At 40.8% G+C, this 21,209-nt stretch overlaps 2 protein-coding genes across 2 annotated transcripts; one reads left to right on the top strand and one right to left on the bottom strand.

Moving 5' to 3' along the window:
• Positions 1–2,556: 2,556 nt before the first annotated feature.
• Positions 2,557–16,187, bottom strand: LOC139028987 (uncharacterized). The gene is made up of 6 exons (XM_070447712.1): positions 16,140–16,187; positions 15,898–15,975; positions 12,177–12,200; positions 10,494–10,680; positions 3,997–4,045; positions 2,557–3,578 (listed from the first exon to the last, which is right to left on the bottom strand). The coding sequence occupies exons 1-6, from the start codon at positions 16,185–16,187 to the stop codon at positions 3,272–3,274; spliced, it is 693 nt and encodes a 230-aa protein (XP_070303813.1). The 3' UTR covers positions 2,557–3,271.
• A 2,672-nt stretch (positions 16,188–18,859) lies between these two features.
• LOC111976109 (growth arrest and DNA damage-inducible protein GADD45 beta) lies at positions 18,860–20,864 on the top strand. Its single transcript, XM_024004859.3, has 4 exons — positions 18,860–19,116; positions 19,292–19,393; positions 19,561–19,777; positions 19,933–20,864. Exons 1-4 carry the CDS (start codon positions 19,073–19,075, stop codon positions 20,044–20,046), a joined length of 477 nt encoding a protein of 158 aa, XP_023860627.1. The 5' UTR covers positions 18,860–19,072; the 3' UTR covers positions 20,047–20,864.
• The last annotated feature ends 345 nt before the right edge of the window (positions 20,865–21,209 follow it).

The following is a 21,209-nucleotide window of genomic DNA, read 5'->3' as shown; positions in this document are numbered from 1 at the left end:
GATTGTGTCATGTTTTTGGGTAAACACTGTTTACCCAAAAATGTCAATTTGTCAATTTCAAGGTGACGCAACGCCTGGTTATACTGCGTTTCTGTCTAAATGTATAGTGTCTAGAGCCATGGCATCATAATGATGGTAATAAGAGGTGGATTAATTCGGGTGGGACTGTGTAGTACCTCACTGAAGGCCCAGGCCCCAGGCCCACGGCACGCCACTGCTATTACTCCATGTGTACTGTTTCTCTCCAGGGTTTTTAATTCTCCATATGTCAATTAAGTCCATATGCCAATTTGTTCACACCAATGTTAGGCCTATGGGGCAATCTATCAGTCTCATTATAATAAACCATATGAAAATCCCCACCAACTATAATCTGACTGGATGGATATTTTCTCATAAGACTTTTAAGAATTTCTTTAACTTCCTCTAGAAGTAAGTCAGTTGGAGGACTAGAACAGTATCCATATAAATTACACACCACAAATAATCTGTCCATGTGGTTGATGACCGCCACTAGCCAATGTCCATTGGTGTCCATTTGAGTAGACAAACATGTCCCGTTGAAATTGTGTGCTAAAATTGCAACCCCAGCTGAATGATTAGTCCCATGGGCCAATTGAACGGTGTTTCCAGAAAGTCGTGGGAGCTGGTCGTCAGTACCAACACAGAGCAGGTAGCGCTGAGGAGGAGGAGCTGGCTGCCGATTATGGTGCTGAAATGCACTCAACCTGATTGGAAGTTGATAGCAAAGAGATGCGGGCGGTGCAGGCGCAGCAGTAGGTCTAGACGTCTAGGCTCGTATTCTGGCTGGCAGACCACCTGGAACAACTTTTCATTGACATCATCTGTTGCTATAATCATAACACTGAAATGATGGAAGGATTTGACAGGTGACATTGAGTCAAATGTGTTCAAATTGCCTATACATTTGATTTATTCGGATCCCCATTAGCCGACGCCAATGATGACAGCTAGTCTTACTGGGGTCCGACACATAACCAAAAAACCAGTTTACATGTTAATGTTTTGAAATGTGTGTAAATTGTAACGTGTGTGTGTGCGCATCTATCAGTTCCACATGTCAGTACATACACACAACAAGTAGTTCACATGGGAGAGACGTGCAATGGTGTTGCTTTATGTTTGTATACATGTACTTTTGCTATTTTTAAAAAGGGGAACATAACTTATTCAACACAAACTCTGGCATTTTGTCTGGAAAACTGACATTTCCAACAAATTCTTCCCTCTGGGGAATTAATAGAGTTTTAGAGTTGAAGCCCCAAAATGATTGAGGAGGCGTCAATGTGAAAATCTAAATATCAAAGTTTGAGTTGTTGGCTGGCTTTTTTTCTGTTCACATGAAATGCCCATGCTACACCAAATAAGCTGTTAATAACCTGAACATCAAGGCAAAGGTTGGCTACTTTGAAGAATCGCAAATATAAAATATGTTTTGATTTGTTTAACACTTTTTTGGTTACTACATGATTCCATATGTGTTATTTCATAATTTTGAGGTATTCACTATTATTCTACAATGTAGAAAATACTAAAATAAAGAAAAAAAAACTTTTGACTGGTACTGTATATTGGCAGCTATTGTGTATCCTAGACAAAATCCATAGAAATCGTATACAGCGTTTCTGCAAAGAACTCTTTACATAGACAATTTTATCTTAACTATAGTATTCAAATTCCCAATAGAGATACTAAATCAATGCTATTTTGAGGGTCTAAGTGTGTCATTTGATCTTTTGACCATCTAAGTCAAACCACATCTGCTTCCCATCTCCTCATCCTTGACCTAAGAGTCGTTCCGGATATAACACTGGGGGCCAATTGGAACACTGCGTCATCCACACAGATCATAGACTTATTAAAAGTTCAATTTCGTGGTGACTGGGGAGTGTGTGTGTCATTTAAGATTCAAATAATGATTTAAACCACATTTTCTGCATTTAGGCTGCACATATACTTGACACATCTGAAAAATTGCATACTTTTGCAAATATTAGTGTTTTATAAATTGTAAAAATGTAACTAGTCCCTACTCGCTCACACATTTCTGAGAAACATAGTTTAATTAATTGGCATAATATTGACACTATAGTTCTTATGTCCTGAAGAAAACTATGTGGTGAATCTCGGGGATAAATGTGAGGAGATGAGTAAACCCTGCTGGGTGGTTTGAAACCCAATTGCCTACAGTCAGATTCTATATTGTTTATCATGTCTGCTATCCTTTTAAACAATTACTATTCAATTGCATCTAAAAAAAAACATGCATAACAAAATGCCAAGGCATGTGATTTGGTCGTYTTCCTTTTCTCTTGACAAAAAAAGCAAGTGACAAGTCTGAAATAATTGAACGCAAACTTCCTTATCAGTAAGCATCAGCCATCCGTGAAGCATGACCATTGGTCAACAATGTATTCCAGATGTCCTGAAACAGAGYYAACAGCAGCCAGATTGTCCGAATATATACTGAACAAAAATATAAAACGCAGGCTGGAGGTAGCCAATCGAATCAAAGTTTATTTGTCACGTGCGCCGAATACAAACAAGTGTAGACCTTACAGTGAAATGCTTACTTACAGGCTCTAACCAACAGTGCAAAAAAAGGTATTAGGTGAACAATAAATAAGTAAAGAAATAAAAACAGTCTCACACAGGTTGAAGATAGACATGTAGGTAAGAACACACACAGCAAACAGTTTCACCAGAGAGTCCTTGGGCGGTGGCATTGGAGGAAAGAAGGAAAAGGGGTGATTGTTTGGTTCCTCTCGTCGGCCACTTGGCTTCCTCTTATCCCCATGCTCCTTGCCAAAGTCATAGCTGCTTTTGCCATAGTCTTTCCCTAAATCTCACACACACACACACAAAACTTACAACAYGTATCAGAATTGTCACATGCCATAGTGACAAGTCTTGAATAATTGAATGCAAACTTCCTTATCAGTAAACATCAGACCTCTGTAAAGCATGACCATTGGTCAACAATGCATTCCAGATGTCCTGAAACAGAGGGAACAGCASCCAGACTCACTGGAGCAAACTTAGGTGGCTGAGGTGAGGACAGCTCCTCTAGTCCCTCTTGTTGAGGTGTCCTCCAATCTCTTTCCTCTTGCAATCAGCGATGTTGTTACTAGTGGACCTGAACCCATCAACAGCCTAGGGACAAGAGAATTGCCTTATTGGGCGGACCCACGCACTGCTTCATCCATATACTGGATTGACTGCCATGTTTGTGGTAATTTAAACTTTGATACTATAAAATGATGACCCTACAAGTAACACTTATTCCATCTGTCATACAAGGCCAAAAATGTGTTAACCCTTGTTGCACTTTGGCATCAACTCTTCCTCTGTGGCCTCCCAGTTCATCTGGAGATAGCAGGCTGCTCAGCTCCAGCTCTTCCTCATTCCCGTAGCCTTCAAACTTCACCCGGCAGCGTTCGTCTCTCAACCACACCAGCACCGCTGGGTAGACCAGGCCATTCTCGGAGCACACCGCACGACACCGGTAGCCCAGCCCCCACACCTGGTACACATAGGTGTTTTTATTACTACAACTGGTAGTAATAAAAYCAAGCTTGAGAAAAGGAACCGAAAGAAGTCAAGTTAACAGTGCTATCATGAATCTTTTACCATGGGTTTCTTTATTAGTCACACACCGTMGCAAAACGTTTTACACCGTAGCACGTTTTGCTACAAGAACATAGTGTTCTCCTGATGAAGTTATAAAAAGGCCAAATTCATGCTTTTTGGTTTTGGTTGAATCTCATGATTTGGAAGGGGACATCAGCTGATCACATGCCACAATCTCAGTCTTCTGTATAGCCTAACTCAGGGACGGCCAACTTTGATGGGAGTGGGGACCACAAAAAATCWGAACGCAGTGGCTCGCAGGTCTGTGTACCCACATCCATACCCACACATGCAGTCAGAACCGGRTCTAGCCTTTCAGGGCCCTAAGCAAAAGTTTGTTGAGATTCTGGGAGTTTTGATTCTCTCAGTTTTGGTGGGTTGTTTCCAAGCTTCTCTTTCGCCATCTTTTTCATCATTACATCTCTAAAGGATGAAAGAAACACAAAAGGAGTTCAGTGTTTCTCCTAGGATTTTTTTCAATAGCGTTGGCAAAGGTAGCGGGGGGGTTGGGGTCTACCCCCCCCTGGATTTTTTTTTTTTTTTTGGGGGGGGGGGGACAACAGAGAAGGTCACTTCTGGTGACCTTTTAAACGGACATTCTACTCCAAAATAAATTCAAATTAACACCATCACTGAAGTTCTACTTCAAATTCTACTTGCTACAAATATACGTTGTAACTTGTCACTATGACCGGAAAAAAACATGTCTCTGCTAAGGCCGTTACAGTAACCGTATTACTCTCCAGACCCAGTAAAATTCCATGTGACCATTGAGTCACGGTAATCTTCTCTTATGCACTCTGGACATGCGTTGGTAGTACCCAACTCACTAACAACCATTAGGTTGCTAAATGGCCTGGTACTCAGGGCTCTATTGTCCCTCTAACCACTCTGACATCAATGCAAATGAGATCAAAAATCTAACATTTATCATCAAAACCATATTGTGCTTTTAAAACTCACCCCGCTGTGATTAGTGAAAGAAGATCAACAACATGGTTGTTGTGGATGTTGTTTGAAAGCCTAACTTAACTAGAAATGGACAGCGCATTCTAAGGTGATGATTAATTCAAACACCTATACGTATATTGGAGCTTATGCCTGCACATAGGCCTATAGACGAGCCCAAGCCCAAAAAATAAAAATAAAAAATGCTGTTATACAATACATAACCTACCGCATATTACACACGCCAGAAAAACAAAAAAAATGATTTAAGATGTCTTTTGCACATATTTGGTCTAGCCTACACACACAAAAAAAAGTAAATCGCCTTTGAGTGTGGACTGTATTATTACACATACTGGAGGGACTGGTTACATTATGCTAAACTCCAAACTTCCTATCCATGAGTCTGGGTAAGAACATATAGGCCTAGGCAATGCTGTAAGTTAATTGATTGTGCAGGGAGGCTTACAGAGTTACTATAATTGGAGTGAGTTTGGATGGAATATCACCTGTCGCGCAGCGAGATGCTGCATGCTCCTCAAACAGTGGTTGATGTGTGGAGTGAAATAACCAGAGTAGCCTACCAGGCATGATTGAAAAACAAACTGGCCAGAAAGCAACTATTTGAGTGCCCTAAGGATGGCATGTCTTTTCCCCCCCTGCCCATTTGATAAATGGGCCATTCTAAATATAAACTAATTTCACATATTAGTAGACAAGATTAAATTGAGAATAGTCTGATGGGTGATAATATGATCACTTGATGAGAGGACAGAGTGTGAAGCCTGTGACAAGGAACTTTTTTTGCGACCTTCTCAAATCATCAATAGCCTATAGTCACATCATCCGGAAGGGGAAACAGATTCTATTTTACTCAGCTAAGTTGAAATATATTCTTCTTACTATAAAATCATATATGATGGGTCATGGAACTTAAGCATATATTGTCTGCTAAATGAACAAGCCTACAGCCGATAGGATAGCGCATAGCCAGATGACATACAGTAGACCAACTCATATTCTGTCCTTCTGAAAAACACTTTCGTCATATCATAATGTGTCTTTAGACATGCCTAAAATAAATGTATTTAGACTTTTTTTWTTTTTTTTATGTAAATGTTCCAAAGGTGTGCGTCAGAGGCTTGTATGSGTGTGGAGGCCTGGAGATGCTAAACGTGTTTATGTTAAATAACTGTTAATTACCGTGAGWCCGGCACCCTTTTGCATGACAATAATAGGCCGACAAAATTGAATGACCGCCACAGCCCTAGTCTCGGCAAGCTGCCAAATCAATATAGGCTAAACACTTGAGATAATTTAGAAGTCGTTATTTGATCATTGTTCTTTTGATGAAGGTTCAGATTCAGATCAACTTGATTATCCCACCAGGGGGAAATTCATTTGGTCATGTGCTTAACAAGACGGTACATAAAACATGAACACACAGAAACTACACAGTAGAATTTATTAAAAGTGCTATAGCCTATAGATTTACAGTGACAGTGCAATATGCTGAATACTGGAGGGACCAACAGACTATCTATTGTACAGCCTAATGGCTGTTGGAATAAAAGAGTCCCCATGTCTATCTGTTTTGAAGAAGTCTCTTTCCCCTTGTCCGGCTGCTGCTGTGACTGAGTTGAGTGAAGGGGACTTTTAGGAGGATGAGTTTTGTGTACAGGTTGGTGGCTGATTCTTGATCTTTACCAATTATCCTTCCCGCCGTTTTGATCAAGCGCTGAAGCTTGACTTGGTCTTTCAGACATGCATATCAGACCAAAAGGACAGCACACTCTGCAGGACAGATTTATAGAACACTAGTAGGATATGACGGTCGACAAAATATTGCAATTTCTTTATCTTTGTAACGGCACAGTCATTGAATTTCAGTTTGTCTATTTTGATTCCCAGGTATTTGCATGTGGTCTCTCTATTGACTGATTCCCCATTGATCTTTGTAAGGGGGGGGGGGGGGGGGGGTAGTGCAGTTTTGTTCCTTCTGAAATCAATTTCCATCTCTTGTTAATTTCAAGAAAGCTACCTGCACACCACTGGACGAATTTTGCTGTTTCTCTGTCAAAACCTTGAAGGGAGGCTAGGTCTAGGCGGAGGAAATCCACAACAGCGGTGTCTTCTGCACATTTAAAGAATGTGTGGTCTGAGTCAGTCTTGACAATCGTTAGTGTACAGTATCGGTGAAAGTATGCAACCTTGTGGGGCTCCCGTATTCACCGTTCTCGATGTAGAGATGGCGGTGTTAAACTTCACTTGTTGAGTGCGGTTGACAAGGAAACTATTAATCCACTTGATCAGTAGAGAGTTGACACAAAAATTCACCAGCATATCCACCAGTAGGTGGGGTTGCACGCTACTGAAGTCAATTAATACAATTTCCACTAGGCTATTTGCCTTTTCTATATTTTCGTAGATCCTGTTCAGCATGACTAGTAACGCATTATCAACACCCCTGGAGGTACGGTAGGCGAATTGGTTTGGATCTATACTGAACAAAATTATAAAACGCAAAATGGAACAATTTCAAAGATTTTACTGGACAGTTCATATAAAGGAAATCAGTCAATTGAAATAAATTAATTAGGCCCTGATCGATGGATTTTACATGACTGGTAATACAGATATGCATCGGTTGGTCACAGATACCTTTTTTTTTAAAGATAGGGGTGTGGATCAGAAAACCAGTCAGTGTCTGGCGTGACCACCATTTACCTCATGCAGCAAGACATCTCATTCGCATAGAGTTAATCGGGCTGTCGATTGTGGCCTGTGGAATGTTGTCCCACTCCTCTTCAATGCCTGTGCGAAGTTGCTGGATATTGGCGGTAAGTGGAACACGCTGTCGTGTACGTCAATCCAGAGCATCCCAAACATGCTCAATGGGTGACATTTCTGGTTAGTATGCAGGCCATGGAAGAACGGGGACATTTTCAGCTTCCAGGAATTGTGTACAGATCCTTGCGACATGGTCTTGCATTATCATGCTGAAACATGAGGTGATGACGGTGGATGAATGGCACTTTGCATTCTAATTTTTGATAAAATGCAATTCTGTTCATTGTCCGTAGCTGCCCATACCATAACCCCACCATGGGGCACTCTGTTCACAACATTGGCATCAGCAAACCGCTCTCCCACACAACGCCATCCACGTGGTTTGTGGTTGTGAGGCCGGTTGGAGGTATTGCCAAATTTTCTAAAACAATGTTGGAGGCGGCTTATGGTAGAGAAATTAACATTCAATTCTCTGGCAACATCTCTGGTGGACATTCCTGTAGTCAGCATGCCAATTGCATGCTCCCTCAACACTTGAGACATCTGTGGCATTGTGTTGTGTGACAAAACTGCACATTTTAGAGTGGCCTTTTGTTGTCCCCTGCACAAGGTGCACCTGTGTAATGATCATGATGTTTAATCAGCTTCTTGATATGCCACACCTGTCAGGTGGATGGATTATCTTGGCAAAGGAGAAATGATCACTAACAGGTATTTAAACAAATTTGTGGACAACATTTGAGAGAAATAAGCTTTTTTTTGTGCGTAATGGAACATTTCTGTGATCTTTTTTTTCAGTTCATGAAACCAAAACTTTAAATGTTACATTTATATTTTTGTTCATTGTAGTTGGGATGAGACCAAAGAGAATTTGTTTAGTTATGTTTTTTAAACATTTCATAACTACAGATGTCAGGGCCACAGGGCGCAAATCGTTATTTTCTTTTGGCCTGCTGTTTTTAAGTACTAGGACAATCAGCGACTTTTTACATAAGTCTGGATTTATCCCACTGTCCTCTGGAATGGTAATGCGAGCTGGTCTGAGCATGCCTGAAGTGCCTTGCTGCTGACACTGCCTGGATCATACGATTTTCGTGGGTTGACACGTTGAAAGCATTGCTTGGCATCAATCACTGAGCTCTGTATATCAACAGCTGGTATTTCTTTTATTTATTTAACTAGGCAAGTCAGTCAAGAACAAGTTCTTATTTACAATGACGGCCTACCCGGCCAAACCCGGACGACGCTGGGCCAATTGTGCGCCGCCCTATGGGACTGCCGATCACGGCCGGTTGTGATACAGCCCGGGATCGAACCTGGGTCTGTAGTGATGCATCTAGCACTGCGATGCAGTGCCTTAGACCGCGCCACCCAGGTATGCTGTCTATACTGTCCAGTGCCACTTTCTGCTGCGATGTAAAATCACATGTCAAACCTACAATAGAAACTGTTCAAATCATTTGCAAAAACAAGGTCATTTTTGACAGTCATACAATGTCTCTTAGGTTTCTAGCCTGTAATGGCTACAAAGCCTTGCCAGCCATTCCTACTGTCCTTGTCCTTAAAAAAGGTTTTCTAATTTGTCATCTTTTTATGTTGCCTTGCACTTCTTGATTTAGCTTTTGAGTCTCCTTTCCTCTTTACTACCATCTTTTAAAATATTTTTTTTTCRTGTTGAGGAGCTCTTTTAATTCCGTGTTACTGGCGGTTTATTATTAGAGAAGATGCTGACTTTCTTTTTGGGAATAACGAGATCCTCACAGAAACAGATGTATGTGCGCTGCCTATTCCAGGTCATCAGCGCTGTCTGTCAGGGCTGCCCAGTTAGTAGACTCAAAGCAGTCCTTGAGGGCTTCAGGAGTCCAGCTTTTAATCTCCACCTTTTCAGCCTTCTCTCCCTGCAGTCGCAGTTTGTAGACTGGGATGAGCTGAACCATGTTATGATCCCAACCCCTGAGATTGGGTCGTGCCTTGGAAAAATACACACCTGGGATGTTACCATAACAGAGGTCCAGACAGACCTCATTTTGGTTAGGACATGTAACATATTGCTGGTATGATGGTAAATGTTCAGATAGACTGCACATGTTAAAGCCTCCCATTGCGCATGTTAAAGCCTCCCATGATTAACTTTACTGCTTCAGGTAACTGTCTCAGCCTGGGATACTAGGTCATGGCTCAAGGTGGCAGCTACTTGGGTGTCAGCAGAGGGGGATATGTAAACAAATAGTCGGATCTGATTTATTTCCCGTGGCAGGTAGAATGGCCGTAGGTTAAGAGCAAGGAGTTCAACGTCTTTAGTAGAGACCTGGTGCTTGGTTGTAATATGGAATTTCCTGTTGACGAATGCAAACTCCTCCACCTTTTCTTCTACTAGAGTTGATGTTTCGGTCCATTCTAACGATTGTGTAGCCATCCAGCTCCACAACGGAGTCGGGATCCTGTTCTGTAAGCCTGGTCTCAGATAGACAGATTGTCGGTACTCAGAGGTATTGGGTACAAGCCCGTAGCTCCTCAGTCTTATTCCTTACGCTTTGTACATTGCCATACAAAATAGACGAAAGGGCTGTTTTTTAATCTGATTCTGAATTCCTCCTTTACTACCACGCTTCCTTGGTTTAGATGCCTTTTCTTGGGAGAATGTTGATTGCGGTATTCCACTGTAGTAAAGACTTGCATCACAGGGTCAGAGATTAAGCAGGACATCTTGTGGATCGCTATATGCATTGTATATGCATTGTGGGTTAGGTCGACAGCTTGTTTGGTGCGTTTCACAAAAACAACAAAAATGATTAAAACTAACAGCCATAGTACTGTTATTTGCTATCTGATTTAATACCACAAAAAAATTGTTGATTGAGGAGGATCGCAACTTTAAAACACTTTAAACAACAAAAAAGAGGGAAGGGATGAGCACAAATGACCGTGTCGCTGCGAGAACAGACGCAACACTAAGACATGGAGGAGACATTCATGCTGTTTGTTTTTGTTTTAACATATGCCTCCCATCGATTCACAAGGGATGAATCATGTTTCTATAGGACAAACTCAGGTACGTCCCTCCCCGCTTCGTTCCGTTTCAGTTTGGTTCCTAGTAAATACACCCAAAGTCTCTTGTTGCGTATGGCTCATCATTTTCTCCCTCCTGGGCTGGTCAGCAGCTTCAGGTAGCAGGGCACTCTGGTCCAGCTCTTCCTCGTTTCCGTAGTTGTCAAACTTCACCTTGCAGCGCGCCCCCTCCAACCAAACCAGGGTGGCAGGGTAAACCAAGTCATATTCTGACCACACAGCCTTGCAATGGGCCTAGAGGCCGACGGATTAATCGGCACGGTCGATTAATTAGGGCCAATTTCAAGTTTTCATAATAATTGGTAATCAGCCTTTTTGGATGCCGATTATGGCAGATTATGTTGCAATCCACGAGGAGACTGCGTGGCAGGCTGACCACCTGTTACGCGAGTGCAGCATCAAAAGGATGCAAGGAGCCAAGGTAAGTTGCTAGCTAGCATTAAAATGATCTTATAAAAAACAATCAATCTTCACATAATCCCTAATTAACTACACATGGTTGATATTACTTGGTTAACTAGCTGGTCCTGCGTTGCCTCGAATCACAGCCTACTTCAACTTRGCCAAACGGGTGATGATTTAACAAAAGCACATTCGCAAAAAAAGCACAATCGTTGCACAAATGTACCTAACCATAAACATCAATGCCTTCCTTAAAATCAATACACAGAAGTATATATWTTTTTTAAAAACCTGCATAGTTAAAAGTTAAAAGAAATGCATGTTAGCAGGCAATATTAACTAGGGAAATTGTCACTTCTCTTGCGTTCAGTGCAAGCAGTCATGCAGCAGTTTTGGCCGCACCATTCCTTCCTAACAAAGACCGTAATTAACTTGCCAGAATTTTACATAATTATGACATAACATTGAAGGTTGTGCAATGTAACAGCAATATGTACTTAGGGATGCTACCCGTTCGATAAAATACGGAACGGTTCCGTATTTCACTGAAAGAATAAACGTTTTGTTTTCGAAATGATAGTTTCCGGATTTAACCATATTAATGAGCAAAGGCTCGTATTTCTGTGTGTTTATAATTAAGTCTATGATTTGATATTTGATAGAGCAGTCTGACTGAGCGGTGGTAGGCAGCAGCAGGCTTGTAAGCATTCGTTCAAACAGCACTTTACTGCGTTTGCCAGCAGCTCTTCGCAGTGCTTGATTGCACAGCGCTGTTTATGCCTCAAAACTCCTGAGATTAGGCCGGCAATACTAAAGTGTCTGTAAGAACATCCAATAGTCAAAGGTATATGAAATACTAATGGTATAGAGAGAAATAGTCGACGCGTCATAATTCCTATAATAACTACAACCTTAAACTTCTTAACTGGGAATATTGAAGACTCGTGTTAAAAGGAACCACCAGCTTTCATATGTTCTTATGTTCTGAGCAAGGAACTTAAACGGTAGCTTTTTTACATGGCACATATTGCACTTTTACTTTCTTCTCCAACACTGTGTTTTTGCATTATTTAAACCAAATTGAACATGTTTCCTTATTTATCTGAGACTAAATGAATTTTATTTATGTATTATATTAAGTTAAAATAAAAGTGTTCATTGTTCATTCAGTATTGTTGTAATTGTCATTATTACAAATATATATATATATATATAATAAAAAAGTCACTAAAAACATTTGGCCGATTAATAGGTATCGGCTTTTTTTGGTCCTCCAATAAATCGGTACAGGCGTTGAAAAATCACAATCGGTCGACCTCTAAATGGGACCCTACCTCCCACTATTGAAAGAAATCACAGAAAGAGCATTGTGGAAAAGCTTCACGCCTACATATTCCAAAAGTGTTCATTTTCAAGCTTCTCATCACTCTCTTTTTCATCCCTCTAAAAGATGAAACAATGGAGGTTATTCACGATTCCGTTTTGGAGAAGTGTTCTTCTATTTGTGTACAATTGGCTCATTCATCCCCCTCCTCTCCCCTGTAACTATTCCCCAGGTCGTTGCTGCAAATGAGAACGTGTTCTCAGTCAACTTACCTGGTAAAATAACGGTAAAATAAAATAAAATAAAATAAATATTTGGTTTTAAGACATTCCTCCCATCATCAATTCACAAGGATGAATCTCATGACTTGGAAGGTGCCATCTGCTGACCACATCCCAAAAATCTCAAGTCTCCCGTACAGCCTGACTGATTACCTTTGAGTTTGCCTTTGGTTCAACTGGCTCCTTACTCAACACATGAGATTTGGGGAGTTTTGAGTCTGTCAATTTCGGTGGGTTGTTTCCAAGCTTCTCTTTGCTCTGTTTTTCATCATTACAGCTCTAAAGGATGAACCAAATATTACAGGAGAAAATGCAGGATTCGTTATTGGATCATTGTCATGTCTTGGGGGTATGATATTTGACCCTTTTAACATTCTCATTCATCATTATTCACAATTCATTACATCCACATTAATGTAGAAGTGTTTAGAAACATATTTTATTCTTATTTATATTAAAAGTAACTCCAAAATGACACAATACATTACTTACCATTCATTTCTATTGGGCACAAAATAATCTGAAAGGCAGCCAGACGTGAAGGAGACATTCATGCAATTTGTTTTTAACACGTGCCTCCCATCTTCGATTCACAAGGGGTGAATGTCATGAGTTAGAAGGGGCCATCCTCTGACCACAAAACATTTAGAGACTCAGAGACCAAATCAAAGATCACGAGAAAAAGCTTCAAGCCTACACACCCCAAAAATGTCAGTCTTCTATCTATAGACTTATTACCTTGGAGTTTGCCCTTGGGTCAACTGGTTCCAGACCTGGCACACAAGATTCYGACAGTTCTGACTCAAACAGTTTCTGTAGATWGTCYCAAAGCTTCTCACTACTCTCTTTTTCATTGTTTAAGCTCTGAAGTATGAATGAAACAAAGGAGATTCATTAGGGTGACATTCATGTACTGTTTTTTGTTTCAAGACATCGGCATCAACAAAACAAGTCCTACAGGCCCTAGTTGTCGTACCTGGACTACTGCTCAGTCAAATTATGGTCAAATTATGGCCCRCACAAAGAGGGACATAGGCAAATTACAGTTGGCCCAGAACAGAGCAGCAGGGCTGGCACTTAAATGTACACGGGGAACTAACATCAATAACATGCATGTCAATCTCTCCTGGTTCACAGTAGAGGAGAGATTGACTGCATCATTACTTGTCTTTGTGAGAGGTATTAACATGTTGAAAGCACCGAGCTGTCAGTCTAAATGCTCAGACACCCATGCATACCCCACAAGACATGCCACCAGAGGTCTCTTCACAGTCCCCAAGTCCAGAACAGACTATGGGAAATGCAAAGTACTACTGGATGTTGTTAAGAGATAGATGAGAGGGGTTGAGTGGAGCTGAAGGGTGGGACTAAAACAAAAAAAAACAAAGATAACTAATGTAAAATATATTGTGTTTGTAAAATGTATATAGTTCTGTAGGTTCAGAACTTTTGTGAAAATGCACAGTTAAAAATATATGTCAAATAGAAATCAAACTGGATGGTCTTCAGAGATAGAAGGGAGGGGTTGAGGGTAGCTGAAGGATGAGATTAAAAACAAACAAAAAGGTAACTACTGTAAAATACATTGTGTCCATAAAAATGTATATATTATGTAGAAGCCGAAGTGTTGTTGTCCATTAGTTTACTCCAATTAGGGGAGGGTGGTAGGATTAGGGGAATATATATATGAAAACATATGGGGGACTGGAAATCATGCAGTCAATTACATTGATGGAAACTACAATCTGCAATATTAAAGCTGCTCTACCCCCTAAAAAATGTTATGAAATAAYCGAACAGTACTACATAGAGCAATGACTACATGGAACTCTATTCCACATCAAGTAACTCAGTTAAGCAGTCAAATCATACATCTTTCTTTTAAAGATAAAACTACACCTTATGGAAAAGTGCYGATTGTGAAGAGACACACACACACATATACACACGCATGCTAACACATGTACTCTATATACACGTACATTGTAATATTGCTGTATTATGGATTTTGTATTTTAAACTGAAAAAATATATATAAACTCAACATGTAAAGTGTTGGTCCCATGTTTCATGAGTCGAATAAAAGATCCCAGAAATGTTCCATATGCACAAAAAGCTTATTTCTCAACAACAACAAAAAATGCATCCCTGTTAGTGAGCATTTCTCRTTTGCCAAGATAATCCATTCATCTGACAGGTGGCATATCAAGAAGCTGATTAAACAGCATGATCATTACACAGGTGCACCTTGTGCTGGKGCCAATAAATAGCTACTAAAATGTGCAGTTGTCACACAACACAATGACCCAGATGTCTCAAGTTTTGACGGAGCGTGCAATTGGCATGCTGACTACAGGAATGTCCACCAGAGATGTTGCCAGAGAATTTAATGTTAACTTTTCTACCATAAGAGAAATTAACATTAATTCTGCTTCCAATGTTATTTTAGAGATTTTGGCAGTATATCCTACCGGCCTCACAACCGCAGTATGGTGTTGTGTGGGCGAGTGGTTTGCTGATGTCAACGTTGTGAACAGAGTGCCTCATGGTGACGGTGGGGTTATGGTATGGACAGTCATAAGCTACGGACAATGAACTCAATTGCAGCTTATCAATGGAAATTAGAATGCAGAGATACTGTGCCATGAAAATGCACGGCACCATGTCGCAAGGATCTGTACACAATTCCTGGAAGCTGAACATTCCCCAGTTCTTCCATGGCCTGCATACTCACAAGACATGTCACCTATTGAGCATGTTTGGGATGCTCTGGACCGACACGTACGACAGCGTGTTCCAGTTCCCGCCAATATCCAGCAACTTTGCACAGCCATTGAAAAGGAGTGGGACAACATTCCACAGGACACAATCAACAGCTTGATCAACTCTATGCAAAGGAGATGTGTCACGCTGCATGAGGCAAATGGTGGTCACACCAGATACTAACTGGTTATCTGATCCACGCCATAACCTTTCTTTTTAATGTGACTAACAAATGCATATCTGTATTCCCAGCTATATATTAGGGCCTAATGAACTCATTTCAATGGACTCATTTCCTTATATGAATTGTAACTCTGTTAAATATTTGATATTGTTGCGTTTATATTTTCGTTCAGTATAGATATGTTGTGGTATAGTGTGTAATGTACTGTTWTATTTTGTATGTAATTGCCGCTTGTTTGGACACCAGGAAGAGTAGCAGCAGCTAATGGGGATCAGAAAATAAAATACTCCCCACCACCATCGATTCACAAGGGACAAATCTCATGAGGCGTTTCCTTTCCCTTTGTCTTATCTCCTTGAGCRGAAGGAAGCTAGCTAGCTAGGTAACGCTACATCAGAGCCAAGTATTTAGGTGAGAAAACATGTATGGCTCTGCASTACACCAAATTAGTTTATCCACCCACTTGTATACTTGTCAACCTTTACCAGAAATGTTTGGAGGGCGTCTTCATAGGCCTTTACCAGTGCTGAGTCATCAGTAGCCACAGCTAAAGACACGTTATCCTACATCAAAACAGAAACATACTTTACATTTTAACTTCATAATAATAAGTAGCTAGCAATGGACGTTAGCTATTAACTTTCTCAGTGGTTAGCCGGCTCATCATCAGCTTGGTTGAGATTGTAACGTTAGTTAGTAACTTAACATTATGCGATAAAACCCTTACCTCGACTCCTTCACTTCGGAAAACAATAGTTTCATGARATTCATCCATAACTAGCTAGTTGAATTAAACACGTGTGTTAACTTGTTATAGTTTTCGTGACATTAGGCCGTTTTGAAGTTTAGTAGCAAACGTTTTGATTATGCAGCGTTCAAAACACCTGGGAACTCGGAGATTTCCGACTTCAGTGTGTTCAAGACAACTGGAAACATGGGAAAACGAGCTCCGATTGGGAAAATTTGTTTTGAACCGTCATCCAACCCGGAATTCCAAGTAGGAAACTCTGACATCTTTTTAGAGCTCCGACTTGAAGCTCATGATTTGACCACGTTTTTTCCCCGAGTTCCCAGTCATCTTGAAAACACAATTAGGCTACATTAATGGTGCGTTCAAGACAACTGGGAACTCGGAAAAATACGGGAAAATCATGACGTCAATGATCTTAAGGTCGGAAAGTCAGAGTTCTAGTTGGCCCTCAATATTAATTACCGTATGTTAGGATAATCACAGTGAGTTCCCCAGGGCGTCTTTCCATGCACCCCAGATGAAGAACGCGAGACACAAGCTGCAGGTCTACCAAAATTACTTCTTTTTTTTCACGCAATTCCCCCCTCATAATCAGATACCGTTCGGAATAGACTCGGGCAGAAGATTAGAACGTTCCCGTTCATCTGTGACTAGAGTTTCACACAGATATGAGTCCATAAATTCGGGGCCCAGAAATACTAACGATCAAGTATAGGCTAAGCAGTCACATCTATTTGTCAATAACATAATCAGCCGATTTATCAAGGAATTGATCAACTGTTACAAAGTTGACAATGCATGACATCGTCACCAAGAGAAGAAGAACATCTATTGTATATATCAAAATGATTACAGGCGGTATCGATAGCCTACTGATAAGCTATCGATTGTATTTGTGGACTAGTGTGCTATAATTTGATTACATCCCAACTTCGCTATTCACAGCTCAAGATAAGCCTTTCCAGTCGCTTGACAGTTTATGATATAAGCCTATCAAACCTGAACTACACTACTGCAGTATCAAGTAGTGGCTGCTAATTGTCCCCYTTGTCTATTTGGTTGACATTCATTTAGCGTGAAACGCGTGATATCAGAATTGAGAGCAGATCAGGGACAAATCGGCGCATGTCTCCAAACCGGGCCACACTTGATACAGTGTAAAGCGCGACTAGTCTGAATCAACATCAGTCTTCGAGAGTGTAGATATTCAATTGGCCACTAAATGGCGCTCCACGCTAAGAAGAATGACGTTTTACTATGGCCTCACTGTACATACGGCTTTCTGATCACTGTTCTAGCACTCTCATTAGGTACATGATTAAGCAAACAATGAAAGTTTTGAGCAAATATGACTATTAAAATATGTAGCCCTTGGAGTTGAACAATAACATGAGGTTTATTTAAAAGTTATATATTTATACAAATTAGTAAGCAGTCTACTTTATCCATATGGATTTCATCTGCAGAGTATCTGCATTATCTGCAGAAATTTGGCTTTTTCAGTAAAATGTGAGAGCTTGGTCTTGGTCTCATGACACAATTCAGCATGGGGCATAAGGGGGGACAATAAGAGTTGCAACTTGTTACATGTTTCAACTTGCAGTTTCCTTGCGATGCAGCACAGCGTCCACTGAGGGGCGACTCGTGGTGAGCAATCTGATGTGAAAACCCACTATTCTTTCTTACAATCACCATACTGTACAGAACAGGCTTTAAAAATATATAATTCAAAACTATTCCGAGAGTAATGGCTAACATATAAACATATAAGTCTTGGATGCTATAGGCCAATGCACATATAATAACAATGTAATAAGCATTCATAGGCCCATACAGTAAGTAGCCTTCAGTATCATGCAACATATGGATGGAAGAAGTTATAATTGAGACGAATGGAGTAGCCTAGTTTACCTGTCTGTCTGTAAAGTGAGATTTCGTAATAGATAGGATAACACAATCCACTAATAGATCCTGTGACTGCAGATGCAATTTGCCACGAACTAGAAGCTAGGTATAGGTGATGAAAGTTCCAGGTAGCTGAGTTCACTGCAGAAATTCGGCCACATTCTAGAAGATAGACGACTTTTTTTTTTAAGGGTAGGGGAGCGGATACCCCAAGAAAATGTAATTTACATCGGTTTAATAACTGTCTGGATGCATATTGGTTACACAATACAGTACTATGGGCTGCTTGCTGCACGTGGTTTAACAAGAGGGAGGTCAGGTGCTATGGTAACAAACATGGACCTAAAAATGTATCCCTCTCTGCAAACTCCTCTGACTGCGGTGCAATCAACCAACGGACTTTGTCACAATGTTATTTTTGGCATAAAAACAATTGCATTACGTTTTTTTATTGAAAAATGTAATGGAACAATATAGCTTATGTTAAATCAAACATACTTTCATAGACATGATCACAGTGACGACCCCAATATGAAGAAATACGCAGCAATGGAGAAGCTAAGGAAATTAATTCCATGGCACTCCATAGAAGTAAACAAATTGATACTGAGCGAGGAAGGTGGGGGATTCTCTGAGACAGCCCACGTGGGTCCCCGAAATGCGTTGGCGTAAACAGCCAATGGTTGAAAAGAGTAGGGATTCCATCTATACCAATGGACCAATCAGAAAAGTAGCGACTGAGTAACACCACGCCCATGACGAGAGTGGATATAACCATTGAGTTTCGCACGATTGTGTCAGAAACCACTGAGCCACAGAGGAGAACTATTACAAGGACTTTGCAATTCAACAACGAGCGAGTTTACGCTGAAACACTGCAAGTTAACCTATACCATATTGGATTACTTCATTGACAAGGACGTTCTGCAAACTTCGATTCGGGAATATACTCATTGGAGATTATCCTGGATATCCTTGTGGATTATACAATTACGGATTTCAATATGACTCTGGAAGAACTCGTTGGATCCAATATCACTGAGAAAAAGTAAGTTCCTTGTACATTTGTCGCTCATAATAGCCGACATCTTGCTGTAACAGTGTGCATTGAGAATAGATGGTTTGGCAGTGAAGCACATATAGCCTCAGTACTGAATTCACCAGGTGTTAGTAGCCTATTCTCAATTGTGGTGCATAACTAACATAATTGATTTTTCTTGAAGGATGGAGACCGTGAATCAAGCACTAGAAGAGCTGCTGGTGGCAGCGCAGCAACAAGACTGCCTGACTGTGGGAGTCTACGAGTCTGCAAAACTGATGAATGTGTAAGTACATTATTGACCATTCTATCCTATGATTGACCATTCCATAATATGAGTCAATGGTACATAGCTGCAAGCATGATGCGCATTGCAAGACTTTTGTCGCCATATGTATCTATATTTGATATACAGAACAGATCATTAATGTACTATTCCCTTTCTTTCTGCAGTGATCCTGACAGTGTCGTGCTGTGTGTTCTGGCGACTGACGAGGATGTCATTCCACTGCAGATTCACTTCACGCTCATCCAAGCCTTCTGTTGCGACAACGACATCAACATACTGCGTGTCTCCGGCATGAGGCGCCTCGCTCAGGTTCTTGGCGAGCCAAGCACCGCTGACAGCAACGGCAACGAGCCCAATGATTTGCACTGCATCCTTGTCACTGTAAGTACATCCTCCTATCTTCTTATTTGGATTACATTGAACGGGCAATAGGCCTTGTGCGTAGTTGTTCATTTTGAATACATCGAAATTATCTAATCATCACAATTTCGTAATTCAAGACATTCCTGACGATATCTCTCCCCTTTTGCCTACAGAACACCCAGTGCCAATCTCTGAAATGCCAAGCGTTGCAGGATGTCGGCAACTACTGCGAGGAGAGCCGCTGCAAGAACCAATGGGTACCTTACCTGTCCCTGCAGGAGCGCTGAACTAATGACCCTCGATGAGAAACGTGAAAGCGATGAAAATAAGTAAACAAGTCATCATTCTTCAAGAATGAGAAAGGCGTTCAAGAATGGGCATCGTCGACATGCCTGTGTTTGCCTGCCCTGGGCCGCTATCCAGTAACGGAGTTGAGCATGCGAAGGTTCCGATGGACAATGCGCATACAACCATGACGCATCTGACCCCGCTCTCTTCCTTCGCGGAAAGGAACCGTGTCGGCCGGAGTGGGGCGTAGGAAGGAACTGTAGAGAAATCTCGCTGCTGTTTGCCCAGCCATGTTGGAACAACCGGGGGCGGCTGCATCGCGTGGGAACGGACTTGCAGTTTCGTTATTTGAGAGGAGGGACAAAGCAACTGTATGACAATGAGAATACAATGAGAATACAGACRTGAAACTGAGTTTAACCCTATACTTTCTGACGTGGAAGTCAGTGTGTTTATGATCAAATGCAATGTGAATGACTGCAATGCTCTACAGTTGGATGTTATGAGTAACAGTGCAATGAAGAAGTCTTCAGAGCAACAATGCCTATGGGTTGTTATTGTGTAAAAGATATTGATAGGGTATTGTGTAAAATATATTGATAGGGTATTCTGGTTACACTCATAGCCAGGTGGCTGCCTGTTAAGAGGGTCAAAACAATGTAACAATGCTACATTGTAACCATGTATTCATTTATTTGACATTGACACAATGAACTAATATATTGCTATTATTTAAGTTGAACAGAGTAATATATAACAGTGAAATGCATTGTTGAATAGAATGTTAAACTTATTTGAATAAATTATTGAACTGAAATTGAATTCTCTGAGTGCTTTATCCTATGGGAAAGGGGGCGTGCAATTATTTGCTGAGGTGTGCTTTGGGTACTGTTTCAGTGTTCTCCAACATTGTTTCTGGTAACCTAGGCCTACTGTACAGTATTGCACATATATGAACTTCACTCCAGCTGGGAATCAATCAGACAGTAATTAGTAGGCCTATACCTATTGGAATATAGGGAACCAATTCAGTCTTTTATATTCACCCGTGTCCTGTCTATAATGTACAKATGGAATCAGCAACACTTCTTATACTTTATACCATTTCAACTATACAGCCATGAATTAAAACCTGCATCAAAATGTAGCCTATATACTGTTT

The sequence above is a fragment of the Salvelinus sp. IW2-2015 genome, linkage group LG16 (genome assembly GCF_002910315.2).
Source record: "Salvelinus sp. IW2-2015 linkage group LG16, ASM291031v2, whole genome shotgun sequence".
Classification (NCBI taxonomy): Eukaryota; Metazoa; Chordata; class Actinopteri; order Salmoniformes; family Salmonidae; genus Salvelinus; species Salvelinus sp. IW2-2015.
The sequence above is the reverse complement of the archived record's forward strand: the minus strand, read 5'-3'. Positions and strand labels throughout refer to the sequence as shown.

Bases quoted from the DNA above. Each gene is read 5' to 3' on its own strand.
- LOC111976109 (XM_024004859.3), top strand. From the start codon at position 19,073: ATGACTCTGGAAGAACTCGTTGGATCCAATATCACTGAGAAAAA. The intron at 19,117-19,291 runs GTAAGTTCCTTG...TTTTTCTTGAAG, and splicing joins TCCAATATCACTGAGAAAAA to GATGGAGACCGTGAATCAAG. The intron at 19,394-19,560 runs GTAAGTACATTA...TTCTTTCTGCAG, and splicing joins TCTGCAAAACTGATGAATGT to TGATCCTGACAGTGTCGTGC.